The 27,492-nt window shown below is 38.0% G+C and overlaps 1 protein-coding gene across 1 annotated transcript in view; it reads right to left on the bottom strand.

Annotated features, from left to right (window-relative positions):
* Positions 1 to 203: 203 nt before the first annotated feature.
* The window catches only part of DNAJC5B (DnaJ heat shock protein family (Hsp40) member C5 beta), a gene marked incomplete at its 3' end in the record, with an annotated part of 48,640 nt that continues 21,351 nt past the window's right edge, over positions 204 to 27,492 (bottom strand). Inside the window, exons 2-4 of the mRNA XM_084229521.1 lie at positions 16,851 to 17,064; positions 13,989 to 14,160; positions 204 to 298 (exon numbers count right to left, since the gene is read on the bottom strand). Of these exons, the coding sequence (XP_084085647.1) occupies positions 204 to 298; positions 13,989 to 14,160; positions 16,851 to 17,064 (481 nt within the window). The remainder of the gene's footprint in view (positions 299 to 13,988; positions 14,161 to 16,850; positions 17,065 to 27,492) is intronic.

Genomic DNA, 27,492 nt, shown 5'->3' on the forward strand with positions numbered 1-27,492 from the left:
TGGAATATTTCATTAGGAGTTTTACTCAAAGAGTGAATCTGCATCCTAAGAAAATTATGTAGCAAACATCTTTCCCTAACCTAAAAATAAAATACAAATGTGGAAAATTTCACAGCAGTCCAGCCCCTTCCCCCTCCCCCATGACCACGTGGTCACATGACTGAACAAAGAGGAGGTACTGTGGACTCTTAATGGATTCAATATTAAGAGTCTGTGCAATAACTTCGAGGTCCTTCTCTAATTAGCTGTGTTTTCTCATTTGCATTTGTAGGTTGGAGAAGAACTGGAAAATCCACATCTGAAAATAAACAAAGCAAAGCAATAAACATTCTCTTATCGTGTTACATTTCCTTTCATAGAGTGAGTGGTAGATATTTTTCTTGACATAATGATTGGCAAACCAGTTGAATTCATAAAATACTAAGAATACTTACCCTTTATAAAACTGCAAGAAAGAGGAGACAATGTCTTTACTCTTTATTTATGTTCTATCAGTTATAGAATTATAAAACCAAGCACAGAACACAGCTTTCGCCTTGAGGCAATTTCTAAAATTAGTGAATTTGAGCTTTAGTTTTCATTATCTGGTGGAGTTCACGACGTATGTCCTATAGACTGTCAAGTTTATCTATCTGAAAAATACCCTGTAGAGGTGTGCATATATGGCCTTGGTTGGGAGAGAGGGCGAAACCCAGAGCTTGTTTATGTGAAGAGTCTAGCAGGGAGCGCTCCACATAAAGCTAGTACCTCAAATGGTTATGCTCTCCTTATCACCATCCACCTAAATTGCAAGGAAATTTGTTATTCTTCAGATTTGGTACTGAGGAGGGAGAAAAAAACTGCTAAAAAATGTCTAGTGGTAAGTCAATAAATACACAAGTTGCCAGACCAAATTTATGCCTGTGTTCTAAGAAACCGGAAGCTTTTTAGTTTAATTTAAAATAGTCCAGTAGGGCCTCCCCGGTGGTGCAGCGGTTGAGCGCTGGGTTGCGAAGCTGCCCGCAGCCTCTGCGGCGCCGGTTTGATCCCCGGCTGCTCCCCGGCTACGGGAGGAGGGTCCCAAATGGCGCGCAGACCTCTCCTGCCGCCCGCTGCTCCCCTCAGCAGTGTACTTCGGTCCTTCTGCCTGCTCTGCTCCCCACCCTTGCTCTGGTGAATTCTCTCACCCTTCCGCACTTCTGACTGTACCCAGTGCATGTATAAACAAAACAAACAAACAAACAAATAAATAAATAAAACATGCCTCTAAAAAAAAAATAAATAAAATAAAATAGTCCAGTGTAAGATGTGCTCCCAAACACTTTGCAGAAGCGGGTGGCCTCACCTTCAACCCAGGCCCCAAGGAATCACTAAGAAATTGCAAGAAACATGACTCATGGTAAAAATAATAGAGAGATATGGGGGCGGAGGGATGAGAGAGAGAGAGAGAGAGAAGGAAGGGAAAGATTACACATAAAAAGAATGTACATTCGGTGCTAATAGAAACAGCAAAGCCTAAATCACACTCAGAAAGACTTCAAACCTACACTTACAGGACAGAATAAAAATGAATTAGATTTATTTTTTTAATGATCAAATGGATTTTGAAATTAAAGAATTCATGGAGATTTGTACAATTATGTATTAGCTCAGAACATTCTACAAAATCTAATAGAAATCCAGTAATATACAAATTCTTGAAGAAAAGTTTAAAAAGAAGAAATATTTCTACATTTATTTCATGGGATATAATCTTGACTTAGTAAAGAAAGTTTGGGAAAGGGAAATTATAGGCCAATCCAACTTACTAACATAGATATTAATGTCTAACTCAATATTAGAAAATCTGTTTCTTAAAAAAATAAAAGTTAAGGTGCCTCCCTGGTGTTGCAGTGGGTTAAGTCTCAGCACTATGAAGCTATGGACAAACACACCACTGCACTGCAGCACATTCTATCCCTGGCCAGGGAGCTAACTCACAAGGCACAGCCGACCTCTCCTGTCTCGCCTACTGCTCCCCTCAGGAGTGTATTTCAGTCAGTCTGCCTGTTCTGCTCCCCACTCTGTCTCTGGTGAATCCTCTTTACTTCCCCCCACTGCACCTCTGGCCTATAACCCAGCTCTTGTATTCATAAACACAATAAATCTTTAAAAAAAAATTGTTTAAAAATTAAAGTCAATACATCATGTCTGCCCTAACTATATCTTATTAATAAGATGACTTTAACATTAGAAAACTAATTCACATAATTCATTTCATTAGCAGATTAAAGAACAAGGATCAAGACCATCTCAACTGATGAAGAAAAAGGTATGTGATAAAATTTCACACCCATGATAAAGTTCTAACAAAATAGAAATAGAAGATGGTTTTCTTAACCTTATCAAAACCCATAGCCAACTTCATAATTATGAGGCAATCTTGAAAGCAGCTTTTCTTCAACATTTTATTGGTAGTCTCAGGAAACACAGAAAGGCAAGAAAAACAAAAAAAAATTTTTTTGAAAAGGAATGGGAGGGAAGAATTGAAACTGTCATGATTTAGAAATGATATAAACATTTATATAGAAACCCTAAATAATTTATAGGCCGATAATTAGAATTTAGTTGGTTTCTTGAATTCAAAAGTAGTATTAAAAAAGGTATAAATCTATATGCCAAAAAACAAGCAGAAATATATATATATATTTAGAATTTAGAATTGTATTAAAGTAGATTAAGTATCCAGCAGTAAGTGTAACCAAGAATATATAAGATATACCTTTAGTGAAAACTAATAAAGAAGATTTAATCAAAGGAGAGACATAGCATATCATATATTAGAAGACACATTCTTAAACATGTTAGTTCTATTTAATTGATTTATAGAGTTGCTATAATTCTGAAATTCCAAAGGTTTTCTTTAAGGAAATTTTGTTAAAGAACTTGACAAAGCTAATTCTAAATTTATGTGGAAAAGCAAATGACCAAGGATATGAGAGACGGTCCTGAAGAATACTTAGGAAGATTTGCCTAAACAATTTTAGGAATTATTAAAAATGGGTCTGGTATTGCATACAAATAGGCAAAATGACTAGTGGGCCAGAACAAAAAGCCCAGAAACTGCTCCATTTATTTATTGAAACTTTATACCAAAACCAAGATGAGAAATGACTGTGCTTGGACAATTTGTTTTCTATATGGAAAAAGAATGAAATTGGAACCTTACATCATACCAAATACAAAAAATCAGTCCTACATGATTAAACATATACATGTGAAAAACAAAACAATACAACTTTGAGAAGAACATATAGGAAACATCTTTATATCCTTGGGATAAGGGGAGATTTCTTAATTAAAATAAAAATCACTAAAGGCAAAGAGTGACTTTTTGCTACATTAAAATTAACTTTGGGTTCTCAAAAAAACACGATCATAGGGCCTCCCCTGGTGGTGCAGTGGTTGAGCGCTGGGCTGTGAAGCTACCCGCAGCCTCAGCAGCGCCAGTTCCATCCCTGGCTGCCAGCGAGGGTCCCACATGGCGCAACAGACCTCTCCTGCCACCCGCTGCTCCCCTCGGCAGTGTACTTTGTCGGTCTGCCTGTTCTGCTCTCCACTCTGGCTCTGGTGAATTCTCTCACCCTCCCACACTTCTGACTGTACCCAGTGCTTGTATAAATAAATAAATAAATCTTTAAAAAAAAAAAGGATCATGAAGAATGAAACACGAAATCAAACTGGGAGAATAGATCTTAAGCAAACACAGTCAACAAAGATTGAATACCAAGTACTTAAAAATTATTAAGAAAAAGGCAGCTGATATATTAAAAAAAAATTGCAAAAGATCTTGGGCATTTTATAGGAGAGTCCTGAGTGACCAGTTAGCCTAAGAAGAGATGCTTTATTGGTAATCAAGGAGATAAAAACTAGAACCACAATAGTAAATCATTTCCCACGCACATGGGTGTACATTTAAGTCCGGTGATATCAAATGTTGGGCAAGGACTTGGAGCAATAACTATTTGTGAGATTGGAAATTGAGCCACTATTTTGCAGAACAACTTGGTTATCTAATAAGTTGTAGACATGCGTACCCTTGAATAAAAGTATTCCATTCCTGTGCATACACCTAGAAAACTTGAGCACTCACGCACCAGGAGACATGTACAAAACATTTACAACAGTATTGATAGTAATGGCAAAAAAAAAAAAAAAGGGAAACTATCCAGATATCCCTCAGATATAGAAAGAATGAATAAATTATGAGATGTCCCCACAGAGGAATACAATGGAATACAATGATGAAAATGAATGACAGTCTTAAAGTGAGTAAATCTTAGAAATATGATATAGAATAAAAACTTGGAGTATAGTTGCTGAATACAAACCCATTTATGACATTCAAAATATGCAAAACCAAGTAATATTTGAATGATTATTATGTGTGATATATTTGAAAATTGTCAAGAGAGATTGTCTTTATAAGGAAAAAACACTGATTTTTTTTTACTTATATGAGATGACAGATGCTAATCATTTCACAAAATATTTAAGTCAACTCATTATACTGTAAAACATCAACTTACATAGTGCTGTATGTCAATTAAATGTCTCTATAAAACTCAGTGAAAAAAATGATTACAAATAATTTCAGAGAGCAGTTACTGCTGATGAGGGAAAAGCAAACAGGGAACTTAAAAGGTCATGGCAGTATTTTTTTTGAAAGGTAGAAAATCTGGTGATATTGTCTGCATTTATTTAACATTTAATAAAAATAACAGATCAAGGAGTTAATCTTTATCTTCCTGATTACTCATAATGAGGCAGTAATGAATAGAACTGGGGTTCGAAATGAGACTGACTGACTCCAATGCCCTCTGTCTTAGCCCTGGCTTAGTACTACTGCTCTTAAGGTAGCTGGCATGAAAGACCAAGGAGGGCCTCCTGGTGGCACATGCGGTTAAGCACCACACTGTGAAGCTGTCTGCAGCCTCTGCAGAGCCGGTTCAATCATGGCTGGCGAGGGTCCCACATGGTGTGGCAGACCTCTCCTGTCTCGCCCCCAGCTCCCCTCAGCAGTGTATTTCAGTCAGTCTACCTGTTCTGTTCCCCACTCTGTCTCTGGTGAATCCTCTCACCCTCCCACGCATCTGGCCTGTATCCCGGTTTTTGTATAAAAATAAATAAATCTTCTAAAAAATAAAAGACCAACAATCAACTGTATCATCTCCTGATACTTGTGCATATTGATGCCTTAACTTAGGTCTGTGGTATCCTCTACTCCCTACTATAAGTGAATTTTCAGAGGACAAAGAACCCTCTCCTTTTCTGAATGAAGTGTGTTTAACATCTTTCTGTAGTCAAATTTCTGCCTACCTGTCTCCTCCACCACACCCCCCCCACACAATTTGTATCGATGTATATAATTGAGGCAAGAGTCATATAGTTTACCATTTTAAAGTGAACTGCCAATTTAGTAGTATTTAGTACATTCATAATGTTCTAAATGTGTGGTTTATCACCTCTATCTCATTGCCAGAAGCACAGTGTCCAGCTGCTCCCTCTCCCTCCCTCCCCGTCAGGCTATAGCAATCACCAATTTGCTTTCTGCTTCTGTGGATTTACCTAGTTTAGAATCATACAATATTTTGCCTTGTGTTTGGCTTATTTTACTCACTTAATATATGTTTCCAGGTTTATCACATTACAGCCTGTATCAATACTTCATTCTTTATTATGGCTATATAATATTTCATCTCTACTTTTCTGCACTTTCTTCCTTAGAACCTTGTGGGTTTCTCTCAACTCCTTTTTCTCTCTTCCTAGTAAAACCCTACTGCTCTTCTCTAACACACTGTCTATATTCCAGGTGCTTTTCACCTACTGCATTTCACTTTGATAGTTTGAGCCCTTACCTGAGTATATCCCAGATTGGCATTACTCACAACTATGATCCCTGTCCAACTTCTGCATCATTCAGTTTCTTTAACAAATTATTCAATAGAACAGCACAATTTGACTATACCTTCTTTGTGTGGCATCCAGAGCACCGCTTAGGATCTTAGCCAAGGATATAAGGTGATACCGTGCAAAAAGCTTTGGTGGTACCAAGAGTCATTCCTTCTACGGTTCTCCATTCCCAAAACCTCCTGCATTTTAACTCTTTCTTGTTCTTTGAGTTTTCAGCTTTTTTTTTTTTTGCATTATACTTTTTATTTTGTATTGGTTTTTTTTTTCATTTTATATAATTTTAATATCATTTTTTCATTTTTGCACAATGTATGCCTTTTCATCTTGGTTATAGTCCGCATACAATTCCTACTCCCCTTGTTTTGATCCTACTTCCTCCTACCCCCCAACCCCCATAGTGTGTCTCTGGTTTATAGTTGTTTGTTGATTTTGATTTTTACTTTATTATAATTAGTCTTTTCCCAGGTCCCTTATTTATGTTTTCTAAAATCCTGCTGTGAGTGAGAACATCTGGTATTTTTCTTTTTCTTTCTGGCTTATTTTGCTGAGCATGATCCCTTTCAGCTCCATCCATGTTGCTGAAAATTGCATGAGTTTATCTTTTTTGATTGCTGAGTAATATTCCATGGTGTATATGTACCACACCTTCTTGATCCAGTCCTCTATTTTGGGGCATTTGGGTTGTTTCCATAGCTTAGCTATTGTAAATAGTGCTGCTATAAACATAGGGGAGGTGCCCTTTTGAATTAATGTTTCTGTGTGCTTTGGGTAAGTACATAGGGAGTGGAATTGCTGGATCATATGGAAGCTCCATCTTTAGCAGGTTGAGGAATCTCCACACAGCTTTCCACAGTGGCTGGACCAGTTTTCAGCTTTAAATGCCACTTCCTTGGGGAAGCTGCCCTTACTTACATTCAGGTCAGATCCTATAGTGTTCTCTATCAAAGCTCTATGCTTTGGTCAGTTTATTAAACCTGTAAATATATAGCAATTTTCTGTCTCCCCATCTTCTCTGCTATATTGTAAGGCCAGGCCCGCAGGAGCCATGTCTTTCTTTTCTCTAGTCCCTAACATAGTGTGGGGCAAATATTATATGCTCAATAGATGTTTTTCTCCTGAATGATTATCTTGATAAACCTGACTAGTAAATTTTCTCATTAAACCGTGATGCACAAAAAATCAAAGAAACCAGAGAGAAAAAAAATCAAAGAAACCGAGGGTCCACTTTGAGCAAACTACTGTCACTCTTACTAGTCCTGTTTCCCTGGCCTTAATGATATTTATTTATATGCTTATATAATGTACAAGCAAAGGGCTTTGGACTAGTAGCAAGAACTGGTTTCCAAGATTCTAAAATTCAGTTTTTTTTTTTACTTGAAGGGATAGAAAGATTATTTAGAATTTAATCTCTTCCTTGGTGCCCTTTTTCTGGGCCATAACGTAATGAATTTTAAACAGCAAATGTAATAAATGTCTCAATATCTTGGCCTACAGCAAGAGTCTAATTACAAGCCATATGGCCTCTTCAGCTCAGTGGTTGTGAATTTTTTTGAGTTTCATCCAGGTGAGTGGCAAGAACAGTTAAGCAATCAACAGATATTTCTGTGTTCTAAATTTCACATTTTTAGATCCAAGGTCAACACCATGAAATTGTCTCATTTAGATAATTCATTTCCTGACCTTAAAAAAAATGGAGAAATCATGACTCAACAAGAAATGTTTAGGGTTTAACTTGGAGTTTTCAGTTTACTGCTTTCAACTTGGAAAAAACAAACTGAATTTAGCTCTTGTATTTTCTGTTTGCTTTGCCAGGCTGTTAAGAGACAACTTGTTCCCATTTATGTCCCTGTTTCTGTATCTCAGTGTTCTCTGCCCTCTCCCCTCCCCCCCCCACCCCCAACTCCCTCACAAACTCCCAGGGAATGGGGTTCTATCTCAAGGTAGTCTATAAAATCCTCTTAGCTGGTAAAATTCTGATTTCATTGTGGTCTTCAACTAACAGAGGAGTACAGGGTGTAAATGAATTTGTTTTAAATATGCCATTCAAAAAGCCAAATAACTTGGCTTCTATTACCTTTGCCTTTCAAGTTTCAAATATTCCAAGAAAAGAAAAAGGAGCATTGCTGCCCTCCCCCTCCCCGTGGCCCCAGCCACTATCTCTGGTTCATTTGATCCTGACTGCTTCATAAAAATAATAGAATTATCCTGGGTTCCCAGGATCCCACTGGAAATAAATTTTTATTTTGAAGAAGAAATGGGAATTAGTTTATAAATTCTATAGTTTCCAAAGAATATTGAACATGCCAGTGCTCTGAACTTCCCTGCTTTATCTCTGAATGGTGGAAGCTGGATTATACCCTTTTACATAATTGAAAGAGATAGGATGATAAAAAAAATTCCTTCTCTTCCAGACCCCACTCTGTACCACTACACTTGAAGCTACTGATACCTTGTTATAACATCAAAAGGTATCTTAGTTTTTAGTTAATGTCAAGGAGTAGGCATGTTTGAAAAAATAAAAAATGTACAAGAAAAATCACAAGCATTATATATAAAACTAAAATTATTAAATGATCTCAAGACAGGTGAAAAACATGTCTAATGTTTTTTTAATAAGTCAATCAGTCAAAAAAGGATTTAATATTTCAAATTTTGCTTTTCATAAATTAAATATCAAAAAACCAAGAAGAAATATCTACAGTGCCCTATAATATGTTCCTAAAAGTGAAATTTGAGGTGTTTACTGAGTTTAAATCAGAAATGTATTTATCTAGTTAGCTCCTGTTCTTTCCTCTTCTGTATTAGGCATAAGGAGACAATAAAGTATTAAGCAACTACAACTGTTATTCTAAAGAGAGGATTATCTCATATTGATTTTATGATACTATGTATCTTGGCTTTTCTGGAAAGTCTAAGAGAATAATATAAGAAATGCTAACCACAATTCTTTAGAAGTTAATATCCATATATGAAAAATTCCCAGTTATATTCTTCATATACTGGTCAAATCTCCAAGTACAGTATAATCTGTAGCATAGTATTTTGATGGGTAGTTAATTAAAAACCCTTCTCAACCTATTCCCCGCCCCATCATATTAATTCAACTGTGACCTTTTCACTAAGAGTATTATACTCTGGAGACATTTTATCCTATTTATTGCCAGTGATTATTAAACTTGAAATCCAGATTTATTGTCTTCCAAGGAAATATTCTGGTAGTACTGTTTATATAAATTGCAAAACCCATTACACAATTAAAATGTGATATATCTGATTCAAATGTTAAGAGTTTCAAGATGGTGATGACAGAGCAATAAACCAAGTGATAGAAATCATAGATAGCACAATAGGTTTAGAAAAAGAAATGATCACACTGAAAAAAATGTAATATTATCTCTACTTGCAAATGAAATGATTGCCTATATAGAACATTCGAAGGAATTCACACAGACACACAAACACAAATTAGTAAATAAACTTGATAAGGGCACAGAATGCATAATTAACATGAAGATAATTGTAAATACTTGCAATGGACAACTGGAAATCAAAACAAAAACCAGTGCCATTTACAATGAAATGTAAATGAAATACTTAGGTATCTAAAGTATTAGATACCTAATGAAATACTAAATGAAATACTTAAATGAAATACCTAAATGAAATACCTAAATGAAATACTTAGGTATCTGCGTACCAAATCTGTATGCCATAAACTACAAAACCCTCATAAAAGAAATCAAATGCATTCTAAATGGAGACACGTATGTGTTGATGGATTGGAAGTTTCAACATAGTAGAGATGTCAGTTCTCCCTAATCTGATCTACAGATTTAATGCAATTCCAATAAAAAATATCAGCAGTATTTTTTTCTGTAGATTTAGATAAACTGACACTAAAATTTATATAGAAGACAAAGAAACTAGAATAGCTGAAACTATACTGAAAAAAGAATAAAACTAAAGGAATCATACTGGCTGATTTTAAGACTTACTTTAAAGCTGCAGAAACATGACTGTTGTAAGTAAAGGAATAAACATATAGATCAATGGAACAGAATACAGAGTCCAGAAACAAACCCATATATATACATATATATGTTCAATGTTATACATATGGTCAATTTTTTTCGAAAGAGATGCAATGAAAATTCAACAGAGAGAAAAATCTTTTCAATAAATAGCTTTGGAATAATTAAACATCATGTGCAAAAATCCCCAAACAACCCTAAAACTTCACATCTTATACAAAAATTCACTCAAAATAGATTACAGATCTAAATATTAAATATAAAACTATCAAAATAATTAAGACAATCTTCATCATAAAGGCTTAGGCTTAAGAGTTAGGACTACGTTAAGAGTCCTTAGACACTGAAATATCAAAAATCCATTTTTTTAAATTGATAAATTTTTCATCAAAATTTTTGCCCTGCAAAAAAATAGCAATCTGTAGATATGACATAACATTTTTGCAAAAGAGACAAAAAACCATAAATATTTGTACATTTGTTTTCAGAAGTACAGTGAGTACATGTCATTTATTGGACCATAGTCCAGAAAACAGTTTTCAGATAGAATCTGCTTTTTTCATCCTGGCAAGTTTTAACTTGCATTAAGTTTACCTGCAAACTACACTGTCTTTGAATTAGTGGAATAAAAATCTAAATGTAACTAATACATTAAGTAACTACAAATAAGGCATACATTCTTACAATAAAATGTTTGACCCAAGAGCAGTGTGAATTTGCTGCACAGTTTATGAAATTTAAGCTTCCAGAACCTGAAGGTAACTGAGCAGACCCATTGCAGTAGATCTTAGCAATGTGCTCACTATTGGGTAGATCTACAAATGTCAGTATTTTAACTCTAACAGGCAAAAACACTCTCTTTCCACTTTAACGTTTTCTCCATCACACTTTTTCTTCCAGAGTGGTGACAAGGGGCTATGGATTTTAGGAATTTGACTAAGGGGAAGTAGAGTTGCAAATAAGTTTCATTTGTGTTTAGTAGGATATGTTTTTGTGATTTGCATGAATTCTATGTAGAGTTAATGTAGTTCATTATTGCTAGCCACAGCTATAATGGCATAGGAATGGCTTTAGGAATAATCCTAGACCTCACTTTAGGAGTAATCCTAGACCTCAATTTGCTTGTTCAGCAAATGAAGATCCATGCTTGTGGTATTTCACCTTTGTGTCCAAAGCGCTCTGGTCCTGAGAGGATTGGGTGATGTAGGAACAATGAGGTTTGAAATAGGTGGTCACAAGGTGATCTGTGGAAATTCTTCCAAATTTTATGTCTTATATATGAAATAAACCATGAAAGTTTCCCCAAAATTGACAATTCCTAAAGATTTTGAAAACATGAGCTGTAATACCATGAAAAAAATGTTCTGATCCACCAATAATAAAACATTTCTAATCAAATACATTAGCAGAAACATAGAATTACTTTTCTATTCTCCCAGAAAGCATGAAAGAATGTTTTATAGAGTTTTGCCAGACAGTTAATTAAACTATTGCTATTTTTCTAGATTTTGTGGTACTTGTGGTATTTGTCAGCTTTTAAACTTTGCAATTTTGTAACTTCTTTTTCTTACTCAAAATAATCACTTTCAGACCTAACTCTCTAATTTTGTGTTTTTTCTATAACAGGTCTTACAAAACCTGCATCAACTCTACATAGAATCTTTTAAATATTTAGGAATATGATAAAGCTTTTCCTTTTGGTTAAGGATTCTTAGTAACAGTCAAATAGAATCATGATTTACTTAGTCTAGAATCTGACCTCTGCAATAGAATTGATAGTTCTGGGTGTCAGAACTGAAAACAGTGAGACACATAGATTTATCATCAGTCACCCTGCAGAAAGGGAACCTGGGTGGAATTTGGCACAAAGTATGAATTTCTGTTCCAGAAAAGAAATCTGCTGAAATGACCTGGTAGAGCTTTTATTTAATTTAAAAGAGGAAACTTTTCAGAGAAGCATGAAATACCACATTTGGAATATCTAATTTCAAGTCACCTAGTTTTGGTTTCTGCGCTTCAAAAAAAAAAAAAAAAGTTAAGGTTGACGCAGTGGGTTATAATGGCAATATCTCACTTCCTATCCACTATCAGTGACCAAGTACTGTACTGAATTGAAGGATGTTATAGACTATTCTATGGACAACAAGGCCAGCAACCTCTGAAATTATCTTATAACAGTTTATCCTCTCAAAGGACAGATAGAATTAATGGACCAGGATCATCATTCTTAAGCAAGCCCCACCCTGAAGAGGAATTTACATAGAAATACACAGAGGTAGAGATATAGAGATAGAGTTGACCTATTTGTTAATAATCCTGTGCCCTTGCTCTCTTTGGTATGGATGACCCCATTAAAGTGTTAACTTGTGCTTTTATATCCCAAGTAAGGAAAAAGAAAATTGTAATTGTATTTCACCACGCACCCATAATTTAGCTCCAGGGGCAATAATATAAAATCATTACTGCCACTATGCTATTTGCTGAATTTGCAACCCAGTGGTTCCCATAGGGAGGAATCACAGGCTGCAGAAAGATTTTGCATTCTCCTGACCTCCCAGTCCTAAGATGGGGGTTCACATGATGGAGGACTCCTTCTGTCAAGCTGGAGTCAAGGTTAGTAATAAGTGATACTAAGTATCACTTATTACTAACTTATTATTAATAAGTAATACTACTTAGCATCACATTTGATAGGGAGGAAAAGGTATGTGGAAATCTTTAAACAGTCTCTACTGTTTGATATCATGGGAATTCTGTTTCAATGTGATCAAAAGGATGAGAGTCCAGACAAGTATATCATGCCTAATATCTGCGGTTCTGACCACAGTGGGTCACTGCCTGAATGATCAAGTAATTGTATCTTATTTAATCTGGTTCCCCAGGTTCATGATAATACAGTCTATAGTAGAAAATTATAATAGAATTGTAGCAATAAAAATAGAGGGGTTAATGGAAAGTTTGGCTTCAGCTAATTTAAACAAAGGCATTTCCCAAAGAACCTGAAGTATTTCTAATGCTGTGAAGTTTGTGAGATTTTTTACTTTTTTTTTTTACATTTTTTCTTTGTAATTTTTGAATAGAATGAACTTGAAGAATCAGGTAATAGATCATGACCATACATATACATATGTATGGTCCCCCATCTTAGGACTGGGAGGTCAGGAGAATGCAAAATCTTTCTGCAGCCTGTGATTCCTCCCTATGGGAACCACTGGGTTGCAAATTCAGCAAATAGCATAGTGGCAGTAATGATTTTATATTATTGCCCCTGGAGCTAAATTATGGGTGCGTGGTGAAATACAATTACAATTTTCTTTTTCCTTACTTGGGATATAAAAGCACAAGTTAACACTTTAATGGGGTCATCCATACCAAAGAGAGCAAGGGCACAGGATTATTAACAAATAGGTCAACTCTATCTCTATATCTCTACCTCTGTGGACATGGGAACTGGTTTAGCAAAGTAAATAGCCCCAATGACATAGGGCAATATTCTTGATTGTGATTTGAGGCTCCCCTGAATGTGTGCATTTGGAAGGAAAATACATTTCTGGGGAAGAAAGACCCATCTTCTTCCAGTTCTACACATACTCATGATCAAGTAGTCAAAGAGAAGAAAAGTCAAAGATTTTTGACTTCTCTTGATATCTATCCATTTGAATGGGTCCCTAAAGTAACAGGCTGTAATGCTTTTCCTGGGAGAAATTTTTATCTTATTTATCCTATCCTGTACCCTCCCCACCCAAATCTCAATAATGTATCATGGCCAGAGCTCACGCTCTTGTAATGAGATTGTGAACTGTTCTAGCTTTGCTTTGCCATCAGCAAATTTCATGACTTCTTTCTAATGACGTCAGGTTCTGCTTTTCTCTGTGCTGCCAGTCTTGGATTCCTCCTGCCACCCCCCCACCCAAATCTGGTTGTTGGATCTCTCTCACTTTTATGAGAATCATCACATGGGACCTGGTGCTGGCCTCGGGGCTATGGTAAGAGACACCCACTCCCTCTGCTCTCATATTACTCCACCTTTTTCCATGTCTGTTTTGATCTGCTCCTCAAGATCCTCTGCAGACACATAGAAGTCCTCTTCTGGTATTGATGCTTTTGGCCGGCAACGTCCACAGCAGCAGTTACAACAGCAGCACAGACAGCAGCAAAAATAGCAGCCAGTCAAGAGGCCAATGATAACAAACAGAGTCTAGGGAAACAGAGGCAAAGCAAAACAGGGGTGAGGAGTGGTGAGTGGAGGGGAGCCCTAGAAATCAAGCACACACCCATGTGCTCCTGGAGACCTGAAGACGTCATAATTCAACCCACAGAATGTCCTTATATCTTTTTTAATTTCCTTGGAAACAAATTCCTCATGAAGTTTGCCTAACATGTTAAATCCCGAACAAATGACTTGTAGCCAAAGTAATCAAGTAGGATACTTTACTCGTAAGCTGTAGTGATCATTATTGAGAGAGGAGCAAACCAAACAACAAACAAGTGAACAAGCAAAACTTCTACAGGTCAAATGAGCAGCTAATAGGGGAGATTGAATCATTCTTCCCAAAGAAGAGCTATTGACAGCTCCCCCTCTTAACCCAACATTCCTCTTAGTTACCAAGTCCCACAGAAAATTTTCTCTTCAAGATCTCTTTCATCTTCCTCCCTTGTCTCTGTCCTCCCTAGTAAGGCTTTGGGATAGATCCTATTATCTCTTCCCTAGACACTTCAGCAGCTTCTCAACTAGTCTCCCTGCTCTACTCTTTATTTTATTTATTAATTTTTTTAAAGATTTATTTATTTATACAAGCACTGGGTACAGTCAGAAGCGCGGGAGGGTGAGAGAATTCACCAGAGCAAGAGTGGGGAACAGAACAGCCAGAGTGACAAAATACACTGCTGAGGGGAGCAGCGGGCGCAGCAGGAGAGGTCTGTCGCGCCATGTGGGACCCTCACTGGCAGCCGGGGATCTAATCAGCACTGCAGAGGCTGCAGGCAGCTTCGGTAGCCTAGCGCTCAAGCACTGAGCCACCAGGGGAAGCCCTTTATTTTATTTTTTTAAGATTTATTTACTTATGCATACAAGAGCTGGGTACAGGCCAGAGATGTGGGGGTGGGGGTGGGTGGGTGAGAGGATTCACCAGAGATAGAGTGGGGAATGGAACAGGTGGATTTTCTGAAATACACTGCTGAGGGGAGCAGTGGGAGAGACAGGAGAGTCTGCTGTGCCATGTAGGTTAGCTCTCTGGCCCGGGATCAAATTCAGGCCAACACGGTGATAAACTTAGCTGAGACTTAACCCCTACGCCACCAGGGAGGCCCCTGTAGCCTTATTATTAGAAAGCTACATCAGGAATTACTTAATATATCCTTACACTACTGGATAGCTTCTGCATATGTACTTAAATTAACAATTTTGTCAATGTCCTGGTTAAGGAAACCCATTCTCATTGATATGGAGGCAGTCCCCAATATGTACTCAGGTGTCAGTGAGTAAGTTATTGAGAACTCCAGATGTACCTTCCCATGGAAAGTGTATCCTGCCTGGAGGTTAGGTTCCCAGCCAAAGTCCATGAAAGCCCACATTGTTAAATAAGTTTCCATCTACTATTATAAGTGACATTGTCAGTATCTACATTCTCATTCCAGTTTCAACTCTGCTTTGCAGGAATTTGTTTTCCTCTCTAGTCTTCAATAATAGAGAAAGAGGATTTCAGAGGATTTCCAAGAAAAAGAATTCTGGGGATTGCAGAAGAAAAATGAGGCTTTAGAGTACGGATTATCTCTTCATGCTTATATACAAAAACATTCTCTTTCTTCCTGTATGTACAAAACTCTTCAATTACCAAGATTTAGTGGAAGAAAACAGAAATAAGAACACTACTGATCATGAAACCTACCTTTCTGGAGACTTGCAGTTTTTAAAAATTATTAATTACAACTCATGAAGCTGAGTTAATATAATTTCACAAAATGTATGAACAGTGAACTGTTTACATGTGTGAACAGTCTGAAAACTATGTCGGTGGACTCTGTGTGGTTCATATGCAAATACACTTCTATCACAAGAATATTAAACTCATAAACAAATATAAAACCATTACCAAACATACACACATACTAGAACTTACTATGAAAAGAACACAAATTTACTGTCAAAAGTCAATTTTGCTTGCACTAAGTCCTTAAATATATTGTATTTTTCTTGATCAGATACATTTTCTCTCTCTTATTTCCTCCCTTTCTGTCACTCCAACTCCCTATTCCCCATTCCTTAATTCTCACCTTTCCCCCTTCATTTCCCTCTCCACTACCTCACAGCAGGCTTCATGTGAACCTCTGACATAATTACCACACAGTCTCTTAAGTATTGTGGTTGCTGATGTAACCTGTGCTATACATAGTAAAGTACATGGCTAAATCTGTCCTATAATAATTTATTAAACAGTTGTCACACTAATAAATTATTTTTGGTTTTGAGCAATGAGTCAGTTCTTAATTAGTCATTATCAGGAGAGGGAGGGCAGGCAGAATTAACCTGAAGCTTCAATTTCAAATATAATTAATGTCTAGAAGTATTTTAAGTCATGCTGTATTTTATAATCATTTGATGAGCTAAAGCAGAAATGATCTTCAAATAATAGCTTTCAATTGAATCACTATGTCCTTTTATTTACAAAAGTTTAATAATATGGGAAGGTTATACTTTCTTTGAGATGGAGCCTAATAGACTGAATAATACATTGGTCTTTCAGGAAATCTTTTTTTAATGAAGTACCATTATTTTACATCCTTGTTAATATTTTGACAGTGTAGGATTTCTATTCTCAGGCGGGGTCTTGTAACTTTCCCACCACCAAAGCACTATAGTCTGCTTTGAAAGAAAAAAATCTGACTCACCTTTGCCCACCAGCTTGATAGCATGAAGTAGGTATTAACATTTTCGTCTCCAAATTGCTCAGCCACATAGAGTCCCAGTGATCCGTACTTGTCATATATGTTTCTCTTTGACCGGTCAGTAAGTATTGTGTGAGCATTGTTGATTTCTTTAAACTTCTCAGCAGCAGATGGATCATCTGGATTCTTGTCAGGATGGTATTTCAGGGCCAATTTTCTTTCAAAATAAAAAAATGAACAAAAGTTACTTGACCAGAATAACAATGACATTTTAGAAAGTGATATTCATTTGTGCACACTTTATACAAGCAAGTGCTATGAGTTTTACACTAATGATTATGTGAGTTTTCACTAAATATTGTCTCTTGCATCTAATATACAGGCACAATAGTATTATTCCTCCCCTCACGTGCTCAAAGGAATTCTCAGTAACTGCAGAGCTGTTGAGTTGTAGACATTTTGTTATTGGCAAATAGGTGAAGTTTGTTTTTACCTGCAAGCTGATTAGTAACTCACCCCAACATGTGGAGGCCTCTAAGAGTTCCAGCAATGGGACAACTTATACCAAAATCCCAATTAGAAGTGGAAGAATTTTCCAGAATCAAGAAACTTCACACTACAAATTTCTTAAACTCAACTATCAAAAAAAAAAAAAAGAAGTTCTTATTTCTATCCCCTTTGAAAAACTATTATGACTGCCTTATAATCCATGAATCCCAGCTTCCTTTTATTTTTCTGCATACCGTGACTCTTACCTTGTATTCAAATATATATATTTGACCTCATTTCACATAGTTTTTTTCATTTTATGTAATCTGTAGAGATTTTCATGTAAGTCCAAAGTCCCCTCCCCTCTGTGGATATGTGTTGTGGTGTGGTGTGGGGTAGGGTAGGGTAGTGTTGTGCGCGTGTTTTGAAGGGGATGGCTTTAGAGGTATTCTTTATTCTTTGGTTATAGTCAAGCATAAATGGAAAAAAATGGATACAAAAGCTGAGCTATGATAATCAGGCTCTGGACCAGTGGTCATTTCCCTATACAGGTGATATAACTAGTGATTAGTCATTTGGGCTTGTGATGGAACTTGAGGTCTTATGCTAAGTGAATTAAGTCAGAAGGAGAAAGACAAATACCGAATGATTTCAGTCATATGTGGAATGTAAAGAAACAAAGCAAGCAAACAGACAAAATGAAAACAAATCCTTGAAGCCTGAGAGCAGAATTGAAGTTGAGAGGTGGTAAGAGCAAAGGGTAGACGAACTCCAGTGGCCGGTGTGGAGGGTTATTAATGCTTGGTGGTGGGCTGGGTGTGATAACCTGCATGAGAAGAAGTGTGACCTTGCACTCCTCAAACATATATAGTGTTGTAAACTAATGTTATCCCCCCAAAATAAATAAATAAAATAAAACTATCATTTTCCCCTAAAATTACATTTGTGGTATGTTTTCCTCTACAAAGTCTATTTTATGATTCTTTATTGGAAGGTCTACAAAAGTTATTTTCTCTACTGTGACCATCAGTTTCACCTTAAGCTTGTTTATAGAATTATTTCATTTTAATAAATGAAAGGAATAAAAGACCAAAATAGAGCATAAATACAAAGTATACCTTGTAAATCAATCTTCATGATAAATTGGAAAATATCACCCCTATTTCAGGAATTAAAGTATTGTTGATGAGAAAGCAGTGAATAATTAAGTCCCACAGCATCAAGATGCTTAAAAACACCAAAATATTTGAAATCGTGTGTCATGGTGTATAATCCACTCTAATTTTATACTCAGAATAAAAATAGTAAAAAAAATTAAGTTTCATTTTAAATTTGACTGAAAAAATTTTCACCCTTATTTTGAGAGTTGTTGGGATATCTATAAATTCTTAGAGTTGGGACCTTTGGAGACATGCTTTTCTTGTTTGTGTGCAGAATTTATGGTGAAATCTTGTACTAATAACACACAAAATCTTTTTGTCATTAAAAAACTTTCATGACAGTATGGGATAACTATTATATAGGATCTGACTGTAGTTTTTGAAGTATCAATCAGTCTTGGAGAAAACAAAGGCAAAAGCAGGAAGACTCTTAGGAATAAGAACTGATAGTTTGGACCAGTATGGAAGTGGGGGATACTGTGAGAAGTGGTTAGATTCTGGATATATTTGAGGGTTAGGTGATGGATTTGATGTACAGTATAAGAGAAAAAGAAGGACCAGAGATAGCACCAACATTTTGTTAAGTATCTAGAAGTTTGGCATTACTATCTAATGAGCTAGCAAGCAACTTTGTTTTTAGGGAAAGGTTGACTAGGACTCACAGTTCTATTTTGGACAACTTTGAAATGCCTATTTTTTTTTATTTAAATAATAAATTTTATTTTTATATTCCCCCATACAATTGCAAACGCCCCATTCTGACCCCAAACCCTCCCCTCCCGCCCCCCAACCCCCAAAAAGTGTCTCTGCTTCATAGTTTTTTGTTGATTTTGATTTTCACTTTCTTATATTCATTTTCCTGGTCCCTTATTTAAGTTTTCTAGATTCCTGCTATGAGTGAGACCATCCGGTATTTTTCTTTTTCTTTTTGGCTTATTTCGCTGAGCATGATCCTTCCAACGCCATCCATGTTGCTGCAAATTGCATGTGTTTATCTTTTTTGAATGCTGAGTAATATTCCATGGTGTATATGTACCACATCTTCTTGATCCATTCATCTATTTTTGGGCATTTGGGCTGTTTCCAAAGCTTAGCTATTGTAAATAGTGCTGCTATAAACATAGGGGTGCAGGTGTTCTTTGGAATTGATGTTTCTGTGTCCTTTGGGTAAAAACCTAGGAGTGGAATTGCTGGATCATATGGAAGCTCTATGTTTAGTAGGTCCAGAAATCTCCACACAGCTCTCCATAGTGGTTGGATCAGTTTGCACTCCCACCAACAGTGCAGAAGAGTTCCTTTTTCTCCACATCCTCGCCAACATTTGTTGTTGCTAGTTTTTTTAATATGTGCCATTCTCACTGGTGTGAGATGGTATCTCATGGTAGTTTTGATTTGCATTTCCCTGATTACAAGTGATGTTGAACATTTTTTCATATGTCTGTTGGCCATTTGCATTTCCTCTTCAGAGAAGTTTCTTTTTAGCTCTTAAGCCCATTTTTTGACTGGATTATTTTCTTTGTTGTTGCTGAGTCTCATCAGCTCTTTGCAGATTTTTGTGATCAGTCCTTTATCATTAGTGTTGGGTGCAAAAATGTTCTCCCAGTTGGTGGGGTTTCTCTTTGTTTTTGTTATTGTCTCTTTTGCTGTGCAGAAGCTCTTTAATTTGATGTAGTCCCAGCTGTTTATCTTTGCCTTCACTATCACTGCTTTGGGTGATGTGTCTGTAAAGATGTCTTTGATGTGCAAACCCCGTAGTGTTTCGCCTATATTTCCTTCTATGTATTTTATGGTTTCAGGTCTTATGTCTAGTTCTTTAATCCATTTTGAGTTGATTTTTGTGTATGGTGTGAGGTAGTGGTCAAGCTTCATTGTTTTGCATGTAGTGACTCAGTTTTCCCAGCACCATTTATTGAACAAACTTCTTTGCTCCAATGCATAGTCTTTGCTCCTTTGTCAAAGATTAGTTGACCATAAATCTATGGGTTTATTTCTGGATTTTCTATTCGATTCCATTGGTCTGTATGTCTGTTCTTGTTCCAATACCATGCAGTTTTGATGATTACGGCTTTGTAGTATAGTTTGAAGTCTGCGAGTGTGATGCCTCCATTTCCTTCTTTTTTTTTCAGGAGAGCTTTGGCTATTTGGGGTTTTTGGTGATTCCATATGAATTTCATCAATAATTGTTCTATTTCTTTGAAGAATGACATTGAAATTTTGATTGGAATAGCATTGAATCTGTATATTGCTTTTGGTAGGATGGCCATTTTAATAATGTTTATTCTTCCAATCCATGAGCAGGGGATGTCTTTCCATTTCTTTGTGTCTTCTTCTATTTCTTTTAACAGTGTTTTATAGTTTTCTTTGTATAGGTCCTTTACCTCTTTTGTTAGATTTATTCCCAAATATTTGATTTTTTTTGTTTCGATAATAAAAGGGATGGTTTTTTTGATTTCTTCTTCTTCAGATTTATTGTTTGTGTATAGGAAGGCTACTGACTTTTGCGTGTTGATTTTGTATCCTGCCACTTTACTGAACTGATTGATGAGTTGAATTAGCTTTTCTGTGGAGTTTTTGGGGTTCTCTATGTATAATATCATATCGTCTGCAAATAGTGATAGTTTGACTTCTTCTTTTCCTATTTGGATTCCTTGGATGTCTTTCTCTTGTCTTATTGCCCTGGCTAGGACTTCCAGTATTATATTGAAAAGCAGTGGTGAGAGTGGACATCCTTGTCTTGTTCCAGATCTTAATGGAATTGCTTTCAGCTTTTCACCATTGAGAATGATACTGGCTGTTGGCTTGTCATAGATGGCCTTTATGATGTTGAGGTATGTTCCTTGTATCCCAAGAATTTCAAGGGCTTTTATCATGAATGGGTGTTGCACTTTGTCGAAAGCTTTCTCAGCATCTATTGATATTATCATATGGTTTTTATATTTCTTTTTGTTGATGTGTTGGATAACGTTGATTGATTTTCGGATGTTAAACCATCCTTGTGTCCCTGGAATGAATCCAACTTGGTCGTGGTGAATTATCTTATGGATACATTGTTGGATTCTGATAGCTAAAATTTTATTGAGGATTTTTGCATCAGTGTTCATTAGGGAGATTGGCCTATAGTTTTCTTTTTTTGCGTTGTCCTTGTTCGGTTTTGGTATTAGTGTAATGTTGGCTTCATAGAACGTGTTAGGTATTATACCTTCCTTCTCAATTTTTTGGAAGAGTTTGTGAAGGATAGGTACCAATTCGTCTCTGAATGTTTGGTAGAATTCATTTGTAAATCCATCAGGTCCTGGGCTTTTGTTTTTGGGGAGGTTTTTGATTACCATTTCAATTTCGCTAATTGTAATTGGTCTGTTTAGGTGTTCTATTTCTTCTTTATCTAGCTTTGGGTGATTGTAGAGTTGTAGGAATTTGTCCATCTCCTCTAGATTGTTGAACTTGTTTCCATATAACTGTTCATAGTAGTTATTAATAATTCTTTTGATTTCTGCTGTGTCCGTTGTGATTTCTCCTCTTTCATTTATTATCCTATTTATTTGTGCTTTCTCCCTTTTTGCCCTTGTGAGCCTGGCAAGGGGTTTATCTATTTTATTTATTTTTTCGAAGAACCAGCTCTTGGTTTCATTGATCTTTTGGATTGGTTTTTTAGTTTCGATTTCATTTATTTCTGCTTTGGTTTTTATTATTTCTTTTCTTTTACTGGTTTTGGGTTTTTTTTTGTTGTTCTTTTTCTAGATCTTTGAGTTTCGAGATTAGGTTGTTTCTTTGAGTTCTTTCTTGTTTCTTGATGTGAGCATCTATTGCTATATATTTTCCTCTTATTACTGCCTTTGCTGCATCCCATACATTTAGGAAATTGGTGTCCTCCTTGTCATTCAATTCAAAGAATTTTTTAATTTCTTCTTTTATCTCCTCGTTAGTCCAGTGGACTTCCAGTAGTGTGGGTTTCAATCTCCACGAGGTAGGAGAATACCTTGCCTTCTCTTTATGGTTTATTTCTAGTTTGATGCCTTCATGGTCAGAAAAGATGGTTGGTATGATTTCAATCTTGGTGTATCTGTTGATGTTTGTCTTGTGCCCCAGTATATGATCGATCCTAGAGAATGATCCGTGTGCGCTTGAGAAAAATGTATACTCAGATTTTTTTGGGTTTAGTGTGCTATATATGTCTGTTAAGCCTAAGCACTCTAGATCCTTATTTAGAGCTTTAGTGTCTTTACTTATATTTTGTCTTGTTGATCTATCCATTGTTGATAGTGGTGTGTTGAAGTCTCCCACTACGTATGTGTTTTCTCTGATGTCTGTTTTCAGAGATGCCAATAGTTGTCTGATATATTTTGGTGCTCCTTCGTTTGGTGAATATATGTTAATGAGTGTTATTTCTTCTTGAAGTATTATCCCCTTGATCATAATGTAATGACCACTGGGGTCTCTTTTTATCTTTTTAAGTTTGAAATCTGTTTTATCTGATATGAGTATAGCTGTTCCTGCCTTCTTTTTTGGTCCATTTGCTTGTAGAATTGTTTTCCATCCTTTAACTTTGAGTCTATTTTTATCTTTTGCAGCTAAATGTGTTTCCTGGAGACAGCAAAAGGTTGGGTTTTGTTTCTTAATCCAGCCTGCAACTCTGTGTCTTTTTATTGGAGTGTTTAGTCCATTTACATTTAGAGTTAGTATTGATATGTTAGCATCTGTATTTGCCATTGTGTTTGTCTTTCCTTTGATTTTATTTATTTATTCTTTTAATAACTTTCTTTGGCCTTCTTTTGTTGTTATTCGTCCCTCTGAGGTTCTGGCTTTAGGACTCCTTGTAGTATTTTTTAGAGTGGGGGTTTAGTCGCAATGAAATTCCGGAGTTTCTGTTTGTCTGGGAAGGTCCATATTCTTTCTTCAAAGAGGAAGGAGAGCTTTGCGGGATAGAGTATTCTTGGTTGGCATCTGTTTTCTTGGAGTCTGTTGACTATGTCCCTCCACTCTCTCCTTGCCCGTAGTGTTTCTTCAGAGAAGTCTGATGTTAGTCTGATTGGTTTCCCTTTGAATGTTATCTGTTTCTTCCCTCTTGTTAGTTTCATTATTTTTTCTTTGTCTTGGATTCTTGGGAGCTTTACTATTATGTGTCTTGCTGTATTTTTCCTTTTATCATGGAATTTTGGTGTTCTTCTTGCTTCTTGTATATCAATTTTCAGATCCTTCTTAGCGTTTGGGAAGTTCTCTTCAATTATATCCATGAATATTTTCTCTGTTCCTACATCTCTCTCCTCTCCTTCTGGGATTCCTATAACTCTTATATTTCCTTTCCTCATGGAGTCAGATAGTTCCCGAAGTCTTTCCTCGTTCTTTTTCCTTCGTACTTCTCCTTCCTTTTCTGTTTTAGTTCTTTTTATTTCTGTGTCTTCAAGAGTACTTATTCGTTCTTCCATTTCATCTATTCTGCTTTCATTGCTTTTCCCAGAGTTCTTTAGCGTCTCCATTAATTCTTTGATCTCCTGCATTTCTTTTACTTCCCTTTAGGGACTCAATTTCATTCTTCTGGTCATTAATTATTTTCCCCTTATCATTGTTTTCCTTTATGACTTCTGTCAGTTTTTTAATCACAGCAATTTTAAATTCTCTATCTGGAAGGCTCAGAAGTTCTTCCAAGTTACTGTCGTTGCAATCTGGTAGATGGTTTTCTTTTTGTGGTGTGCTATTTTGCTGAGGAGTTGCTGGGTTGCATGTTGTTTTTCTACTCCCTACTGCCTGTTTTCTAATTTGCCGTATTCCTTGTGACACTGTGTTGCTGGTACTGGCCGGCATCTTGGGCGACCTTCCCAGCTCACCACTGGCTCCTCTGGGGAACTTCTGCTGGGTTCACAAGTCTCCAGCAAAGACAGGTCCCTGCTCTGTCTCCTCGGTGAGCCTTCTGCTGGGTTCACACAGTCTCCAGCAAGAAGGGTCCCTGCTGCAAAATGCCGGTGCTGGCGACGTGCTCCCCTGCACGCCCGGTCTGCCCCAGCGGTGGGTGCTGCTTCCCTCTGGGCTGGAACTGCAGGCTAGACGGTGCCCGGTGTGGGGAAGCCTCCCAGCTTAACCTCTGTCTCCTCGGTGAGCCTTCTGCTGGGTTCACACAGTCTCCAGCAAGAAGGGTCCCTGCTGCAAAATGCCGGTGCCGGTGACGCGCTCCCCTGCACGCCCAGTCTGCCCCAGCGGTGGGTGCTGCTCCCCTCTGGGCTGGAACTGCAGGCTAGAAGGCGCCCAGCATGGGCAAGCCTCCCAGCTTACCTCTGTCTCCTTGGTGAGCCTTCTGCTGGTTCACACAGTCTCCAGCAAGAAAGGTCCCTGCTGCAAAATGGCGATGCGGGAACGAGCTCCCCTGCACGCCCGGTCTGCCCCAGCGGTGGGTGCTGCTCCCCTCTGGGCTGGAACTGCAGGCTAGAAGGTGCCCGGTGTGGGCAAGCCTCCCAGCTTAACCTCTGTCTCCTCGGTGAGCCTTCTGCTGGGTTCACACAGTCTCCAGCAAGAAGGGTCCCTGCTGCAAAATGCCGGTGCTGGCGACGCGCTCCCCTGCACGCCCGGTCTGCCCCAGCGGTAGGTGCTGCTCTGTGTCTTTTTATTGAAGAGTTTAGTCCATTTACATTTAGAGTTAATATTGATATGTTAGCATCTGTATTTGCCATTGTGTTTGTCTTTCCTTTGATTTTATTTATTTATTCTTTTAATTACTTTTTTTTTTTTTTGGTCTTCTTTCATTGTTATTCGTCCCTCTGAGGTTCTGGCTTTAGGATTCCTTGTAGTATTTTTTGGAGTGGGGGTTTAGTCGTAATGAAATTCCGGAGTTTCTGTTTGTCTTGGAAGATCCTTATTCTTCCTTCATAGAGGAAGGAGAGCTTTGCGGGGTAGAGTATTCTTGGTTGGCATCTGTTTTCTTGGAGTCTGTTGACTATGTCCCTCCACTCTCTCCTTGCCCGTAGTGTTTCTTCAGAGAAGTCTGATGTCAGCCTGATTGGTTTTCCTTTGAATGTTATCTGTTTCTTCCCTCTTGTCAGCTTCATTATTTTTTCCTTGTCCTGGATTCTTGGGAGCTTTACTATTATGTGTCTTGCTGTATTTTTCCTTTTGTCGTGGAAGTTTGGTGTTCTTCTTGCTTCTTGTATATCAATTTTCAGCTCCTTCTTCACATTTGGGAAGTTCTCTTCAATTATCTCCTGGAATATTTTCTCTGTTCCTACATCTCTCTCCTCTCCTTCTGGAATTCCTATAACTCTTATATTTCCTTTCCTCATGGAGTCAGATAGTTCCCGAAGTCTTTCTTCATTCTTTTTCCTTCGTACTTCTCTTTCCTTTTCTGTTTTGGTTCTTTTTATTTCTGTGTCTTCAAGAGTACTTATTCGTTCTTCCATTTCATCTATTCTGCTTTCATTGCTTTTCCCAGAGTTCTTTAGTTCCTCCATTAATTCTTTGATCTCCTGCATTTCTTTTACTTCCCTCTTTAGGGACTCAATTTCATTCTTCTGACCATTGTTTTCCCTCTTTAGGGACTCAATTTCCTTCTTCTGATCATTGTTTTCCTTTATGACTTCTATCACTTTTTTAATCATGGCAATTTTAAATTCTCTTTCTGGAAGGCTCAGAAGTTCTTCCAAGTTGCTGTCGTTGCAATCTGGGCAGTGGTTTTCTTTTTGTGGTGTGCTTCTTTCCTGAGGAGTTGTTAGGTTGCGTATGGTTCTTCTACTCCCTACTGTCTGTTTTCTAATTTGTCGTATGCATTGGGACACTGTGTTGCTCGGACTGGCTGGTATCTTGGGTGAACTTCTCCGCTCCCCTCTGGCTCCTCCAGGAGCCATCTCTGGCTTCTGGGGGAGCTTTCTGCTGGTTTTAGGCAGTATTTACTAAAGAAATGTCCCTGTTCAAAAATGGCGAAGCGAGATGCAGTCCCTGAGCCTCCGGTTTCAGGCATACTCTTCTGCGCACCCGGTCTGCCCCAGACGTGGGTACCTGTTCCCTCTGTGGGCTCAGACTGCTGGTCGGAAGGGGCCTGGCGAGGGCTAACTTCCCAGCTGGCCACTGGGTCCTCCAGAAGCCTTCTGCCCTTTTCAAGAAGTCTTTTAAGAAGTTTCCCTGTTCTATGGGGTGTTAGTGACTTTTTTTTCTGGTCGCTAGGTGGCGCCAGAGATCTCTCCTATTGTCCTTGGGGGGCTGTTTTTCGACACCCCCCCCCCCTGTGGGACAGGGAGCAGAGCGAGAATGGTAGGGTAAACCTCAACGGCTTTGGGGTGCTGTGTCTGCCTTGTGCCCCACCGTCGTGGAGAACCCATGCCCCAAATTTCGTGCCCCGGGTCTCAGTTCCAAAGCCCGCAGTTCCAGGACGCGGGCTGTAGCCCAGTTCAGTGGCGCGGGAATGGCGCCTTTTGCACCCGCTCCCGTGCCTGGGCGCCTGGTTCCTGCTCACTCAGTGAGGGACTTTCACCTCAGGGAGGACCTCCGCGCGTCTCCCCGCAAGCCTAGGTCGCAGGCGCGGGGACCTGGGCAGCCGGGATCCCGATCTGCGTTTGCTTTTCAAGCGCGCCAAGCGCACCACTTTTCCGCGCAAGCTACCGGCAGCCCGGGCTGTGTGCGCGTCTCCCGGGGTCTTTGTTCTTCTCTAATGGCACCCGGAGCTGTTCGCTCACCGCCGTGGCGAATCCTGCAGGGTTCTCCACAGCTCCCGTTCACAGGGTGTGGTGGCTGCAATAGTTCCTTTCCACTCACAGTCCTGCTTGCTGCGTAGTTTGTTCTTGTTGGTCGTTTTAGTTTGTTTTTTTCCTCCTCTCTGCTGGTCGATGAGTGCCGACTCTGTGGGCGGGGGAGGGGAGCAGGGTTCTGCGCTTCCCTCCCATTCTAGTCCTCTTTTATGGCCACTTTCTTCTTCGGGCAGTTTGCTGGAGTCACCCGTTTATCTTCCGTGTCCCACTTCTCACTGGAACCTGCCACTTTTCCTCTCTATTAACTTTTTTTAATGGGAGATCTTACTCGCA

This window comes from Talpa europaea (genome assembly GCF_964194135.1).
Source record: "Talpa europaea genome assembly, chromosome: 3".
NCBI classification, from domain to species: Eukaryota; Metazoa; Chordata; class Mammalia; order Eulipotyphla; family Talpidae; genus Talpa; species Talpa europaea.